The 16415-nt window shown below is 46.7% G+C and overlaps 4 protein-coding genes across 5 annotated transcripts in view; 2 read left to right on the forward strand and 2 right to left on the reverse strand.

Moving 5' to 3' along the window:
* LOC117775185 (lysophosphatidylserine lipase ABHD12-like) overlaps positions 1-6621 on the reverse strand; it is an 18825-nt gene extending 12204 nt beyond the window's left edge. The window contains exons 1-6 of one of the 2 annotated variants that reach the window (XM_034608107.1): positions 6478-6621; positions 5131-5308; positions 1316-1437; positions 952-1057; positions 496-615; positions 316-346 (exon numbers count right to left, since the gene is read on the reverse strand). In XM_034608107.1, the coding sequence (XP_034463998.1) occupies positions 316-346; positions 496-615; positions 952-1057; positions 1316-1437; positions 5131-5306 (555 nt within the window). In that variant the 5' untranslated portion in view covers positions 5307-5308; positions 6478-6621. The remainder of the gene's footprint in view (positions 1-315; positions 347-495; positions 616-951; positions 1058-1315; positions 1438-5130; positions 5309-6477) is intronic. The other variant, XM_034608106.1, reaches the window with a different exon arrangement.
* entpd6 (ectonucleoside triphosphate diphosphohydrolase 6) overlaps positions 1-16415 on the forward strand; it is a 49244-nt gene that overhangs the window by 27629 nt on the left and 5200 nt on the right. The window lies entirely within an intron of this gene.
* Positions 6233-11258, forward strand: gins1 (GINS complex subunit 1 (Psf1 homolog)). Its single transcript, XM_034608115.1, has 7 exons — positions 6233-6840; positions 8165-8229; positions 8940-9038; positions 10243-10333; positions 10517-10633; positions 10900-10974; positions 11076-11258. The coding sequence occupies exons 1-7, from the start codon at positions 6766-6768 to the stop codon at positions 11142-11144; spliced, it is 591 nt and encodes a 196-aa protein (XP_034464006.1). The 5' UTR covers positions 6233-6765; the 3' UTR covers positions 11145-11258.
* LOC117775182 (paramyosin-like) lies at positions 11824-16408 on the reverse strand. Its single transcript, XM_034608101.1, has 12 exons — positions 15661-16408; positions 14965-15069; positions 14634-14703; positions 14387-14554; positions 13944-14060; positions 13643-13756; positions 13444-13563; positions 13183-13323; positions 12994-13107; positions 12743-12916; positions 12393-12506; positions 11824-12275 (listed from the first exon to the last, which is right to left on the reverse strand). The coding sequence occupies exons 1-12, from the start codon at positions 16353-16355 to the stop codon at positions 12213-12215; spliced, it is 1995 nt and encodes a 664-aa protein (XP_034463992.1). The 5' UTR covers positions 16356-16408; the 3' UTR covers positions 11824-12212.

A 16415-nucleotide genomic window follows, 5' to 3' on the forward strand; every position in this document is an offset into this window, starting at 1 on the left:
TAAAACACAACCACAGAAGTTTCAAAATAAAGCACAACCACAGAAGTTTCAAAAGAAAAGCACAACCACAGAAGTTTCAAAAGAAAAGCACAACCACAGAAGTTTCAAAAGAAAAGCACAACCACAGAAGTTTCAAAAGAAAAGCAGACCCGCAGCATTAAACAAAGTCTGATTCAGAAGCTGAAGGTGTAACCATAGCAACAGTGATGAGTTTTAAAACCAAGACATGTCGGTGTGGATGTAACACAAAGTTACAGTGACATTGATTAACAGGATATGATGTGTGTGTGTGTGTGTGTGTGTGTGTGTGTGTACCTTGTACAGCTGGACTCTGTGGTCTCCTCCTCTGCAGACAAATAACAGAAAGGTCAAAGGTCAAAGTCTCCAGTCAGAAACAGGAAGAAGAAACATTTAGTAACACACAGGAAGTGACAACAAAATAAAAGCTTCACGTTAAGTAGTTGTGATGTGTGTGTACGTGTGATGGTGGGTTACCTTGTTCCTGCGTTGCCATGGAGATAGAGAATGACAGGGTGGGCGGAGCTAAACGTGGAGTCGTACCAGTCGGCTTCTTTCCCCTGAGCGTCTCTCCACATGTGAGCGGGAACCGTGTGCCTGGAACACACGTTACAGACAACAGACTCCAATGAACCAGCCAATCACAGCTCACCAAGAGTCATCTTGCCTACGTTAACATCCAATCAGAGATCAGTTAATCAGAAACATCAGGATGAGACGTTCAGGTTCACATCAATGTCTGTAAAAATCACAACTGACCAGAACGTTTTATGGTCATCAGAACAAGATCCGTCTGAGCTCTGTGTGTGTGTGTGTGTGTGTGTGTGCACGTGCGTGCGTGTGCGTGTGTGCGTCTGTGTGCGTGCGTGCGTCTGTGTGTGTGCGTGCGTCTGTGTGTGTGTGTGTGCACGTGCGTGTCTGTGTGTGTGTTACCAGACTCCGATCCTGAGTCCAGCCTCAGGCTCCAGGTAGAAGTTGTGTGTGTGGTTCAGCCCCTGGTCCAGAGGTCGTTTCAGGTCGATGAAGAACGGCATTGTCACTGAGGGGGGGGGGGGGGGGGGGGTGGGGGGGGGGGAGGAGAGGTCACATGACTGCTGACGACTGTATCAGACACTTCTGTTACACTCACTGTCAATCATCGCCCACTTCCTGTTTGACATTGTGTTCAGGTTCAGAGTCAAGTTATCAAACGGAAGGAATTAATAAAATAAAGAAATCAGAACCAGATCAAATAAAACTAAACTAGATGAGATAAGATAAAAATGGCGGCGGTGGCAGAGCAGCTGTAAACACTCACCGAAGTTGAGGAAGACGAGTTTGGCCTGGATGGACGGACACAGTTTGATGATGAAGGGGATGGAGATGTAGACAAGAAGAAGCCACAACACGATTCTCTGCATCTTCCCCAGAAGACTCAACCTGAGGACACACAACAACAACACATCACTTCCTGCAAACTTCCACTGTTTCTATGTTTTCTGTGTTGAAATATAAAAGCGTCATCTGAGAACTGTTCTGTTACAGGATCCTGCAGCTGTGAGGATCTAAATGATTCAGTAGAGACGAGTCTGAGAGTCGAGCTCAAACCTTCACCAACAAACTCTTTATGTACATTAGTATTACTGTTATCATTATAATTAATATTATTATTAGTGTTAGGTTTAGAAAAGGAGTAGGTTAGAGTGGGTCTTCTGTAAATGCATGAAAGTCCTGTGTGTGTGTGAGTCTGCAGTATTATTAGCTGAGTGTTGAAACCTCAAGGTCACACGGAGGTGAAGCCGCAGCAGAGAGGTGGGGGGGTTGGGGTGTGTGTGTGTGTGTGTGTGTGTGTGTGTGTGTGTGTGTGTGTGTGTGTGTGTGTGTGTGTGTGTGTGTGTGGTGCAGGAAGCTGCAGTATTCAGGTAATGATCATTTTCATCATCAATGATTCTTCTGATAATTCACCGATGAACTAATAAATCCATCAATTGAAGATTTTCTAACATTGAATCCGTTTGGTTCTAAATGAATCTGTTAAATAAAGACCTGGTTCTCTGCAGCAGCTGAAACACGACTCAGCTTCTTTACAGACAACGTTTCCTCCTGTCCCTCAGGTTCGGGTTCAGGTCCTGGTTCGGTTTCAGGTTCAGGTTCAGGTTCAGGTCCTGGTTCGGTTTCAGGTTCAGGTCCTGGTTCGAGTTCGGGTTCAGGTTCGGTTTCAGGTTCGAGTTCAGGTCCTGGTTCGGGTTCAGGTTCGGGTTCAGGTTCGGGTTCAGGTCCTGGTTCGAGTTCGGGTTCAGGTTCGGTTTCAGGTTCAGGTTCAGGTCCTGGTTCAGGTTCGAGCTCGGGTTCAGGTTCAGGTTCAGGTCCTGGTTCGAGTTCGGGTTCAGGTTCGGGTTCAGGTTCAGGTTCAGGTCCTGGTTCAGGTTCGAGCTCGGGTTCAGGTTCAGGCAGAATGAAACCGTAAAGTTTCCTCTCAGAGACGATCAATCTTTATCTTCAGATTCTAACATCAGCTGGTGATTTGTCATGTTGATAACATGATGATGTATTTTGTATTTTCAGCTGCAGTTTGTCTTCTGTTCGTGTCCAATGAAAATAAATGATGAAGCAGTTTGAGCCTCGGACGTCGACTGAGCGTCGGGTTCAGCTCCGGGGAGACGAGCGAACAGATCACTGACGACCACCTGAGAGGTGGATGGATGAAGAGTTTACTGATCCTGAGGAACAAACATCAACATCCTGTTTCCACGGACACAGGAAACCAGGAAACATGAGAACGAGTTTAGATCCACGTGTCACGTTTCTCAGAGAACACGAGTCGTAATAAAAACACACGGAGCTGAAACTAATGTTTATATTAAAAATGTTTTGTTAATGATTCCTCAAATTTGTTATCAACATATCTTATGACATAAATTGATGTTTGATATTTTACACTTTGACCATGAACTTTATAATAAATAGTTAGTTTTGGAGTTCCACAAGGTTCTGTACTTCTGTGAGGTCACCTGAGGTCGGAGACGCACACTCCATCGAACAGAGTGCACTTCTTCTTTCACTCTTCAGTTTGAGGAAGACGAGACGACGAGGGAGTCGAACCCGTGACCTGAGCGATGTCACTTCCTGTCAGTGCACATATCTGACACAGATCATGTGACTGAGCAAAAAACCACAGTGTGAAAACGAGCCGAACTCAGGAACATTCTGCAGTTTCACTGTTGAAGCTGCTATTATTTTTTTATTAAACTTGAAAAATCAAGAAGAGTTAAAACCAGGTGGTTTTGTGTTTCTTCTTCACATCAGTAACTTGAACCAGTTTGAAAACATCACAAGATTAAAACGACGAAGCTACAGATATTTATTTAAAACATATAAATGATTATCATCTGTTACATGTTTTAACAAACTCTGAAACTTTTAGTTCCTTAGTGTTTTTAAAGTGACTGAATACTTTTCACTGTTACTCAGTGTGTGTGTATAAAACATCAGCCTCCATCATGTCTCATCTGAGGACAGGAAGCTTAACGCCCGGCGACACGTGGAACGTCTACTGCAGCTCCGCTAGCTTTTACATAGGGTTGAAATAAATAACACATTTTTTGCTATGATATCACTTTACATCAACACTCTGTAGTTTGGCTTTCTTGAAAAAAAATTGTACTTGATTGATGTGCTTGATTCTTGTTGTTCTGGTTTGTTCCTCATGGTTGATGCACTTATTGTGAGTCGCTTGGGATAAAAGCGTCAGCTCAATGAAATGTAATGTAATGACTGTTGCTATGGTTACGGCTGGTGTAAACGCTGCTGGTCTCGTTTCAGTTTGAAAACTCTGGGTTTGTGTTTGAGTCGGAACAGAAACTGAGACTTTAGTAAACGATGACACGTTCTCTTCCTGATTGGTTCTCATCAGTCACGTGACTCGACTACCAGCGGTGAACACAAAGCTAACACTTCCTGTCAGTAACACTTCCTGTTTTTAACACTTCCTGTCAGTAACACTTCCTGTTTCTAACACTTCCTGTCAGTAACAGTTCCACCTCGTCGTCGCTGCTCTGACTCTTCACCATCACTGCTCCTCCTTCAGAGGAGTTTCTGTTACTAAGCAACCAGCTGCAGAGGAGACATCTACTTCCTGTTTACACCACGTGACCAGTGTAGGTGAACGGTCATGTGAGACACGTTTTTTTTTGGTGTGTGTGTGAGAGTGTGTGCGTGTGTGAGTGTGTGTGCGTGTGTGAGTGTGTGTCTGAGTGTGTGTTTGAGTGTATGTGAGTGTGTGAGAGTGTGTGTGTGTGTCTGAGTGTGTGTCTGAGTTGTGTGTGTGTGTGTGTGTGTGTGTGTGTGTGTGTCTGAGTGTGTGTGTGTGTGAGTTGTGTGTGTGTGTGTGTGTCTGAGTTGTGTGTGAGTGTGAGTGTGAGTTGTGTGTGTGTGTGTGAGAGTGTGTGTCTGAGTTGTGTGTGAGTGTATGTGAGTGTGTGAGAGTGTGTGTGTGTCTGAGTGTGTGTCTGAGTTGTGTGTGAGTTGTGTGTGTGTGTGTGAGAGTGTGTGTCTGAGTTGTGTGTGAGTGTATGTGAGTGTGTGAGAGTGTGTGTGTGTCTGAGTGTGTGTCTGAGTTGTGTGAGTGTGTGTGTGAGTTGTGTGTGTGTGTGTGTCTCTGTCAGTCTTAATGAAACCTGTCGGATTAGTCCGACATCAGAAGATGTAAAAACTGCAGCTTCTCTATCAGGTTGTTTTTATCATTTACTGAGACAATAATATTTAAAAAATAATGATTTAAAATCTTAATTCATTGTTTGTTTTAATTTGATCATTTTTTCATATTGTTTTATTATTTCTTACATTTTAAATTTTTCTTATTGTTCATTCTTAACATTAACCCAAATAATCTTTAATTTCTTTATTTAATCTAAGGCATCTTTCAATTACTTGTTGCATGAAGTACAAGATATCTTCAGTATTGTTTACTTATCATAATTATGACTTTCGTATCCATATACTTTAGAATTATTTCATGATCCGCAGTAAACCTCAGAAATCAGTGAATGGTTTTGAATCTATTTACAAATCGTCAGATGATTCGATCTGAACTAGTTTACATCAGTTGTGACGTGTGAACGGTTCCGGTCTCACCTCCTGAACGGTTTCCCCATGTTCCCCCCCTCCTCCTCCGGGCCCTGCCGGTCACCGGCTGCGGGCCCCGCTGCTCTGCTGCCGGGACGCTGCTTCAGGTCCGGGTCGCTGTCCAGCAGAGAGCCGGTGGTGCCGCGGTCCTTCTCCGCAGTCAGCGAGTGGTTCCGCTTCCTCATCACTGGAGAAGAGAACCGAGGATTAACGACAGAGAACCGAGCGGGACGGAGGCCGAGGTCCTGCGGCAGACGGGGCGCTGAGAGCGGATTGAGGCCGGAGCGAGTCCCCGCTGATCCTCCAGCTGAGACCCGCAGAGAGCAGCTGATCCGCAGCCAATCACAGGCCAGGACCACGACCACGTGGTCTCACCGTGATGCCTCCACGGCCTCTGGGGAGCGTCGGAACAACGACAACCAAAACAAAACCGCTTTATAGAAAAGTTACAATAAGAGCAGGTGCGCGATGCATTCACGTACAGCTCGTAAGATAAGTCATCAACAGAAATGTATTTAAGATGAATTCACTAACTATCTTGTTTAGTTACAGCAACAAATCTGCTAAACACCATGAATCTCTAACAGGGAAACACTGACTCTGACACCTCAGTGTACCGGATCACACTAAACACATTTGACTGAATTATAACTTGTGTTCCAGCTGCAAAGACAACACCAACATGGAGCTACTAAAACACAGCATCATGTATCTCTATCATCATCATTACTATCCTTCAATCTCGTTACTTTCAAACTTTACTTTACTTAGTTGATGATGATTCTCTACTCATAGTAAAGTATTTCTACTGTGCAGTTCAGGTATTTTTACTTCCAGTAGATACTTGATACTTTGTTAGATTTGATTTGAATTATAACACATATCAGAGTCAATCTGTTCAAAACACTCAAATATCTGGTTTATTGTGATGGAACAAAGAAAATCAGCAATTCCTTTATTCTGAGACGATTTATTTTCTTTTTTCAATATTCATCACTGTAAACGATAATAAGTTAATATTAAGTTTGTTTGTCGGAGCTGTTTTTTTCCCGTGGACCGTGAACGAGTCATCAGTGAAGTTAGCAGCGAAGCTAATTAGCTTCACCGAGAAGCGATGTTTACTAAATCTAACGTTAAAACAGTAAAACATTATAACGACTTTTATAACGACACACCGGGTCGGTACCGGGTCTGTACCGGGGCTCAAACCGGCCTCTCCCGGTTCTCTCTGCCGCCTCTCGATGCTGTTTGACAGGTTTCTTTTTAGCCGCTGTTTGCTAAGCGGAAGTAACCGCGGGTTAAACAGTTCCGGTGGTTTGTTAAAGTAAATGTTTGTTGTAACGAATCAAATCTGACCCGTGAGGCCGCTTCACTGCATCTCTGAGGCCGCTTCACTGCATCTCTGAGGCCGCTTCACTGCATCTCTGAGGCCGCTTCACTTTCACTCGCTCCGCGGTGACGGTTCGTCCGGATGAAGTTTGTCCCTCAGCAGCTTCCGGAGTTCCACGTCTTCCGGTCACGTGACGATAACAGTCGCCAGAAGAGCACTTTTCCCGCGCTGCAGCCTGGTCGTCAGGGAGACGAAGTGGAATAAAGTCGCTTCTTCCTTTGATCTTTCCTTTGATCCTCGTGTGAAACTTCACGATGTTCTGTGAGAAATCCACGGAGCTCATCAGAGAGCTCCACCGGATCCACGACGGCCAGTTACCGGCGTTTAACGTGAGTCCACCCGAGCCCCCTCGGAACATCTCACATTTCAACATTCAAGTGTTTATACTCAGAAGTCTGCTCCTCCCAGAAATAATCTGAATATTAATTCACATAGTTCATCAAATGTTTTACTGTTCGGCTTCAAAATATTTTGACAAACAACTTTTTCAGCAGAGAAACCGAAGACGATCTTTGATTGAATGATTCATATTCTCACGGAGCTGGGACATGGAGTTGTTCATTTAATGTGATGATTATAATCATTATAGTTCTGTGTGTTCTGTGTTTGTGTGGTTCTGTCTGTTCTGTGTGGTTCTGTGTTTGTGTGGTTCTGTCTGTTCTGTGTGGTTCTGTGTTTGTGTGGTTCTGTCTGTTCTGTGTGGTTCTGTCTGTTCTGTGTGGTTTGTGTGGTTCTGTCTGTTCTGTGTGGTTCTGTCTGTTCTGTGTGGTTCTGTCTGTTCTGTGTGGTTTGTGTGGTTCTGTCTGTTCTGTGTGGTTCTGTCTGTTCTGTCTGGTTCTGTCTGTTCTGTCTGTTCTGTGTGGTTCTGTCTGTTCTGTGTGGTTCTGTCTGTTCTGTGTGGTTCTGTGTGTTTGTGCGGTTCTGTGTTTGTGTGGTTCTGTCTGTTCTGTGTGGTTTGTGTGGTTCTGTCTGTTCTGTGTGGTTCTGTCTGTTCTGTGTGGTTCTGTCTGTTCTGTGTGGTTTGTGTGGTTCTGTCTGTTCTGTGTGGTTCTGTGTGGTTTGTGTGGTTCTGTGTGGTTCTGTGTGGTTCTGTCTGTTCTGTGTGGTTTGTGTGGTTCTGTCTGTTCTGTGTGGTTTGTGTGGTTCTGTCTGTTCTGTGTGGTTTGTGTGGTTCTGTCTGTTCTGTGTGGTTCTGTGTGGTTCTGTCTCTTCTGTGTGGTTTGTGTGGTTCTGTCTGTTCTGTGTGGTTTGTGTGGTTCTGTCTCTTCTGTGTGGTTTGTGTGGTTCTGTCTCTTCTGTGTGGTTCTGTGTGGTTTTTGTGGTTCTGTCTGTTCTGTGTGGTTCTGTCTCTTCTGTGTGGTTTGTGTGGTTCTGTCTCTTCTGTGTGGTTCTGTGTGGTTTTTGTGGTTCTGTCTGTTCTGTGTGGTTCTGTCTCTTCTGTGTGGTTTGTGTGGTTCTGTCTCTTCTGTGTGGTTCTGTCTGTTCTGTGTGGTTCTGTGTGGTTCTGTCTGTTCTGTGTGGTTCTGTGTGGTTCTGTCTGTTCTGTGTGGTTCTGTGTGGTTCTGTCTGTTCTGTGTGGTTCTGTGTGGTTCTGTGTGGTTCTGTGTGGTTCTGTCTGTTCTGTCTGTTCTGTGTGGTTTGTGTGGTTCTCAGGAGGATGGGCTGCGGCAGGTTCTACAGGAGATGGAGTGTCTGTACGAACAGAACCAGAGCGACGTGTGAGACTTTTACATTAAATCAGATTAAAATCATATATTTATTTATAAGTTAATCAAGTATAGTTATAAGTTTATGAACACTTTTCTTTATTTAAAGGACCAGTGTGTAAGATTCAGCTGAAAGGATCTTTTGGTAGAATACAAAATAATCCTTGTGATGTTTTCACTAGTGTTTAATCTAAATTGTACAAATTGTTGTTTTCTTTACTCTAGAATGAGCCTTTATGTTTAAATACTTTATATTTAAATACTTTATATTTAAATACTTTATATCTACATCAGGAGCGGGTCCTCTCTACGGAGGCAGCCATGTTTTTTTAACAGTAGCCCAGACTGGACAAACTAAACCTTTTGAGTTTCTATGACAAGTGAAGCTCCCACAGGTTCTGTCATGTTATGAAGGGGGGGGGGGGTGTTCAGCTGCAACATAACACTTCACCACCAGATGTCACTAAATCCTACACACTGAACCTTTAAATGTTTTATTGTTGTTGATGTATGTTCAGATATTTTCACTGTTGTCATAAATATATAAATATTAGAGGCAACAGCTCATCTTCATGACATCAGTTAAATTATATTTTTTGTTCAAACTGAACCTGTCTAAAGTGTCGTTTGATCAATCAGTGGAAAAACAGATGTTATTGATAAGTGATAATAAAATGAAGAGGGGGAGGGGCCTGCCTGACTCGTTTGTTTCTGTGTTTCAGGAACGAGGCAAAATCTGAAGGTCGAGCTGAACTGATTCCTTCAATCAAACTGCGTCACTGCTGCCTCCTGAGGAACCAGCGCTGCGTCACTGCCTACCTGTAACCACACACACACCTGTAACACACACACCTGTAACACACACCTCACACACACACCTGACACACACCTCACACACACCTCACACACACCTGTAACCACACACACCTGTAACACACACACCTGTAACACACACCTGACACACACCTGACACACACCTCACACACACACCTGACACACACCTCACACACACCTCACACACACCTGTAACCACACACACCTGTCACCACACACACCTGTAACCACACACACCTGTAACCACACACACACCTGTAACACACACACCTGTAACCACACACACCTGTAACCACACACACCTCACACACACACCTGACACACACCTGTAACCACACACACCTCACACACACACCTCACACACACCTCACACACACACCTGTAACCACACACACACCTGTAACACACACCTGACACACACCTGTAACACACACCTGACACACACCTGTAACCACACACACCTGACACACACCTCACACACACCTGTAACCACACACACCTCACACACACCTGTAACCACACACACCTCACACACACACCTGTAACCACACACACACCTGACACACACCTGTAACCACACACACCTCACACACACCTGTAACCACACACACCTCACACACACACCTGTAACCACACACACCTGTAACCACACACACCTGACACACACCTGTAACCACACACCTGACACCACACACACCTGACACACACCTGTAACCACACACCTGACACCACACACACCTGACACACACCTGTAACCACACACACCTGACACACACCTGTAACCACACACCTGACACCACACACACCTGACACACACCTGTAACCACACACACCTGACACACACCTGTAACCACACACACCTGACACACACCTGTAACCACACACACCTGTAACCACACACACCTGACACACACCTGTAACCACACACCTGACACCACACACATCTGACACACACCTGCACATCACATGACCAGTCACAACATGTGACGTGCGTTTCTCTCTGCAGCTCGTTTTCCTGTTTTCAGATGAAACTCAGGTTTATCGTCAGAAACACGTGAATCAGTTTTAATTGTCGATGAACGATTAGTCCAACGTTTTCTTTAGTCGCACTGAGGTTTGGAGACGCTCAGTTTCTACTTCCATATTTTAGAGGTGGAACGACGCTGATGTCTTTTGTCTCCGCCCCCTCAGGTACGACCGCCTGCTGAGGATCCGAGCGCTGCGCTGGGAGTACGGCAGCGTTCTGCCCGCCAACGTTCGATTCCACATGTGCGCAGAGGAGGTGAGAGTTAAAGGATTGGTGCAGGGTCAGTTTCCTGGTGACGTCTGCTGAGCATTGTGGGAAATGTAGGATCCAGTATTTTTTTGATGAGTCAGCTTCTATGTGAATTAATTAAAAGATGTTTCACTGGTTTTTCTCTGTGTTGATGATTCAAAATCAGCTGTTTCCTTTTTCCTGCCGCAGCTGCAGTGGTTCAGTAACTATAAAAAGTCTTTGGCGTCGTTTATGCGTTCTCTGGGCGGAGGAGAAGGTCTGGACATCACGCAGGACATGAAGCCTCCGAAGAGTCTTTACATCGAGGTGAGACGCCGTTTGAGCTCTGACATCACTTCCATCTGTAAACTCCGCCTCCTGCTGCTGCTTAGTCCAGCTGCACTGGTTCCAGATGTTTCTACAACATGTTCTGTCCCCAACAAACTAAAACCGTCATCACACACACACTGATTCTAAAATCATCCACAATCACAGACCTGTGTGTTGTGTTGATTGTACTGAAATGACTGAAAACCAATTTCCCTCAGGGGACAATAAGTCTGACGTCACCACGGTGACACGTCTGTTTGCAGGTGAGGTGTTTAAAGGACCACGGAGAGTTTGAAATCGATGACGGGACAGTGATTCTGCTGAAGAAGAACAGTCAGGTCAGGACACAAACCTACGGCAGCTCAGAGAGTTCACACTCGTCAATGAGATTTTAGTTTACAGGAAGTCCTCACGTCACCGTCTGTCTCTGTGTCCTCAGCACTTCCTGCCGCGGTGGAAATGTGAGCAGCTGATTCGTCAGGGCGTCCTGGAGCACGTTGTGTCCTAAAGGAGGCGGAGCTAAGTAGCTGAGAGGTGGAACATCTGCTCTTCATCACCAGAGTTCAGCATCAGACGATGTAATGTTTGTTTTCAGAAAAATAAAATCAGTTTCTAAACGTCTCATCAGTTTGTCATGACAACGAGAATCTGACGCCTGAGACTCACCTGGTGTGACAACACGTCCTCACAATGATGGAAAGACAAGTGTTTCCAGTTCAGCCAAATAAGTCAATGACACACACACGTCTCTCTATGGTTGTGAGGACACATTGACAGTGCATTCACTAACCCCCCCCCCCTGACCACCACAACCTATCGCCTCACACACACACACACACGATCAAACAGGAAGCTGATTAAAACAAAAATAACATAATGGCAACTTGATTTAGTGAAAAATGTTTATTTCACCTGCAGCGTCACATGATGCAAACAGGAAACGTGTGAGTCACATGTTCACACGTCAAATAAAACTGACATTAAAAAATACTCTGGTTTGAACGAGGAAATGTTAAAGTTAAACACGACAGTTATGAGAAAACGTCGACGTTTTCACATTTGAATTTCTAACCTGTTCAAAAAGTCGGAATGTAAGAAAAAAATTTCAGAAAGTTTTCATTTGAGAAAATAAATAAAGACAGAATTTTCAAAGAAAAGCTTAAGAAAATACAAACAGTGACCAAACGTAATTTGTTTGACATTTCTCTCGTGATAAAGATTTGATTTGTAAGATTGTCAGATTTCAAAGTCACGTACTTCTGCTGATTCATCGTAACAGATTTAAGAGCTTTTCCATTACTTCCAGACTTGGTGCTCACAGTTTCCAACTGCCTCCAGTATTTGTGCTAAGCTAGGCTAACGGCCCCTGGCTGCTTTAGTGAAACTGATCTCAGACCAGCTGCTGATTGGTCCCTGAACCTGCGGGGCGGAGTTGTTCCTGCGGGAGCTACGTGGCGAGCGACACGGGGGACGATCTCTCTCAGCAGCCTGTTGAGTGCCCCGACCTTCTCCTTCAACAGGAAGTTGTTCTTCTCTGCTTTCTTCTGCCGCTGCTCGGTGACCTGCAGCACCTTCATCAGCTGAGAGTTCTCCACGTACAGATCCTCAGCAGCCCGCTGGACTTGGCGTTCTTCGCCATCTGCAGACGACACAAACTTCAGAGTGAGGCCAAAAGTATGTGGACAGCTGGACTGAGCGTTCGTCGGCTCAGTGTTTTTGATGTTCCAATGAAATGAGGACCTGATTGAAGACAGACCTGCTCTTTGACCTCCTGGACCTTCTCCTGCAGAACCGAGCGGACGGCCTTCAGCTTCAGCTCCAGATCCTCAGTCCTCTGCTGCAACGACGCCACTGCCTTCTCGTACTGATCCTGAACACAACACCGACCTTTCATAGTTAATCTGGTTTCAGTGTGAACGGATCCTGGATCAGACACCTGAGCCGTGTGTGTGTGAGATTAGCATTAGCCTGCTAACATCAACAGATGTTCTAAATGTTCCTGTTAAAACAAAGACATGATGAAATGTCCGTCAGCCACTCGGACTGAGACTCAGAAGCTGCTACTCTGTTACACTCCTCAGCCTCAGGGGGTGCTGTTGCGTTTACCTGCTTGACGCTGATCTGAGAGCTGCTCTGCTGAGCCTGAAGCTTCAGCGTCTCCTCCAGCTGTTGACTCCTCCTCTGCTCCTCCAGCAGTCGCACCTGCAGCTGCTCCACCTGCTCAATGCGGCCGCCGCTCGCTCGCTCCTGCACCTCCTGCAGCTGCCGCGTGTCCCGCGCCTGCGCAACACTGAGGGTTTAACCTGACGATGTCATGAGTCCAAGCTCAGATGATGATTCGATTTTGAGGTTCTCACCTGGTTCTCCGCCTGCGTCCTGGCCATCTCCAGCTCGCTCACTTTGTTCTTCAGCTTCTGCTGCTCCTGCGTCAGTTTGTGAACGTCCACACTCTGGAGCCGCAGCTCCGTCAGCTGAGAACAACACGGGTCACATTAACAGGCGAGAACGACACCGGCCACGTTAACGGGGGTGAGGGGGTGAGGTACCTTGTGTTGGAGCTCCTGCTCCTGGACTCTCTGTCTGTGCGACTCCTCCTGCAGAGTGATGGACGCTTGCTCCTCCTGAGACCGACACAGCTCCTCCTTCTCCATCATCAACTTCCCGATGCTCGTCTCCAAGTCCTCCACCTGACGACCAGCAGGGGGCGCAGATGAGAAGAAGAAGAGGATGAGGAGGAGAGTGGTTGATGACTAACTGTCAGTATATCAAACTAAGTATCTGATGTCATTTCCTGTTGTATTTCTGACCTTGTTGCGAGCATCATCCAGCGCCCTCTGCAGGTCAGTTGCTTCCTGGGCGTGGAGCTGAGAGCGAAGCAGCTCAGCCTCCGACTCCAGAGTGAGAAGCGACTGGTGCAGCTTCTCCACCTGAGGAGACAGCGGTGAGACAGCGGTGAGACAGAGACGTCTCTCTGTGATTGGTTCTTTGATGTGAGTCGGTTGTGACCTTGTGGTTGCGGTCGTCGGCGTCTCTCAGCAGTTTGGCCTTGTCCTCCTCCAACCACTGAAGCTTCAGAGTCTCAGCGCTGAGCTCCGCCTCCAGCTCCGACAGACGACCTAGCTGAGGAAAAACAGGAAGTGGGTTTGAGTCCGAGCTTTCAACCACACGTCATCACTAAAGCATAAAACGCCAACACGGCTCAACAACGTCTCCGCAGCAACAAAGCTACTGATGTTAGTCAGTGGGAGGAGCTATTGATATCTGACCCCCCCAGGCGTGAAGGTTCGAGTCCGAGCGTCACTCTCACCTTGTCCTTGCAGGAGTTCAGCTCTTTCTCCAGCAGATGTCGCTCCTGCGTCCAGGACGTCTGCTGCTGAAGCTTCTCTCTCTCCTGCTGCGTTGCTGCTTCCTGCAGCCGCCGCACCTGAATCACACGTCAGCCAATGAGAGGAGAGACACCAACAGCGTTGAACCGTTCCTTCTGACACGTCTGCTCCAGTTTTTCATGTTTTATTTTAATGCGGCACAGAGAGATTCTCTGTTCTGAGTCACGCTTGATCAGACGATTTGAAACGACAGAGATCCAGAAACTTTAAATCTGCAGATACCTGGAACATGTTGTCATGTCAACCTTACATAAAGGTTCAACCTTTCCTCTGAACACTAAGTTCACACCTGTGAACATCTGTGTGTGGTGAGTTCACACCTGGTGTCTCCACACAGATGTGAAACCAGCTGCTCCTCTCTCACCGTAGCTCCCTCCTCCTCCTTCTCCTTGGACACGGTGGCAAGGCGCTCCCCCAGCATCCGGGCCGACTCCTGGTCTCCACGGAGACGGGCGCTCAGCTCAGCGTTGTCGCTGCTCAGCTGCAGGTTCCTGCTGCTCAGGTCCAGAACCTCCTCTCTATATTTAGAGTTCTGCAGAGATCAGATGTCAGAGTTTGTTAGGATTCATGGTGTTGCTCGATGGCACGTCGGCAGGACGGAGCTGCCTCACCTCTCTGTGCAGCCTCTCTTCTTCCTCTCTGCTCCTCTCGTGTTCTCGTTCCATCTCGTCGAGTTTCCTCCTGACGAGACAAGAAGCTTCTCAATTTCACCTGGTTTCATTTCTCATCATCAAGGTTTTAAGTTTTTCTGTCAAAACCACCAAGATAGAAAAATCTACTGCTCATTATAAAAGTGTCATCATGATAGAACTGATTCCCTCTGTGATCCAGATCTTTATATTTTCATCCTGTTGAATGAAACTTTCTACTTTGCTGTGACTGAATTTACCTGCAACTTTCATATCATCACTTCATCCACAGTTCTGAACAACGTTTTCTCACCTCTTCTTGGCGACGTCGTCCTCCAGGTTCTGGACTTCCTGCTGCAGGACGTTCAGTCGCTCCTGCAGAGCAACGTTCTCTGATCGAAGCTCCTCCAGCTGAGTCCTGCATCCAACACAACATAAATCAGAAACAGATGCGTCTCATATTCAGCTGCTTCAGTGAACGTAGCGACGCTCAGGGAGGAAAATCATTCTCTGCTGAACGTTATTGAGTTATGATGAAATCAGGTGTTGGAATTGACTGAAATGAATCTGAAGCTGTGTCAGTGTAAATGTTCAGATCAGGTTGCTGAAGGCTTGGTGTGTTTCAAACAAAGTGAACTAACTGAAACTTTATATTTCAGCTGTTTGGTTTTCACTTGTTTGAAACAGACCGAAACCTTAAATTTTCACTTTCTACAAAAACGATGAAATCCTCATCTTCAGTGTGCAGAGAAGGACACAAACATGTGATTGAGTGATGAACGGTCTCATGCGTTTAGATGTTTCGGTTAGAGGTGAAGAGTTAGAGCATTCCACACAGAGCCAATCAGACCGCAGATTCAGCCTGCAGCAGTGCATTGTGGGTGATTTCATTCAGTTCTACCTGAGGACCCGAGTCTCAGATGATGGATGTGATTAGTCGTCAGCAGACAGAGGTTAGCTGTCACTCAGACCTCGCTCTGAATGTGACTCGGTCTCATGCTCCACAAACCTGAGCGGACTCTCCGTCACCTCCTCCAGAGCCAGGACCAGCTGCTCCAGCTCCATCAGCTGCTGCCTCATCTTCCTCTTCTCCTCCTCAAACTCGTGCTCTGACGTCCTCAGCTGGTCCTGGGAGTCCTGCAGGGCCTGCAGCAGCTGCTGGACCTGGACCAGCTCTCCGTCTTTGGCCTCAAGCTGAACATTGCTGTTCCTCGTCTCAGATGACGACTTGACGTGACGTAAGAGACCAGCGCTGTCTGCTACCTCGGCCCGGAGCTGATCCACCTTACTGGTTCTTGAGTTGAGCTGCCTCCTCAGGTTCAGGACCAGGTCCGCGGTCTCGTTGAGCTGGGAGCTGAGATCTCGGAGATGGTCTCTGAGGGTGGAGATCTCCTCTTCCATCTCTACGATCTGTGTGGAGAGCTGGTCAGCCAGCCGGGTGTAGCTACTGTTCTCCTGGCTCAGACGACAGACCTCCTCCTTCTCCTCGTCCAGCCTGGACTGGAGCAGCGAGGTTCTGGTCTGTTCCTTCACCAGAACTTCCTGCAGCTGCTGCTCGAAGCTCCTCTTCCGGTCCAGCTCCTCCGAGACTCCGTCCAGCTGCAGCTGCAGGTTGTCCACCGCCATCGCCTGCTCCTTCAGGTCCTGGATCAGGCGGGCGCGGTCTGTCTTTAACGAGTCCAGCTCAGCGGCTTTGGTCCTCATGGCGTCCTGCAGGTTCTCCAGCTCAGATCTTAAGGTGGCGACGGTCTGGTCTCGGGCTCT

The sequence above is a fragment of the Hippoglossus hippoglossus genome, chromosome 15 (assembly GCF_009819705.1).
Source record: "Hippoglossus hippoglossus isolate fHipHip1 chromosome 15, fHipHip1.pri, whole genome shotgun sequence".
Taxonomy (NCBI): Eukaryota; Metazoa; Chordata; class Actinopteri; order Pleuronectiformes; family Pleuronectidae; genus Hippoglossus; species Hippoglossus hippoglossus.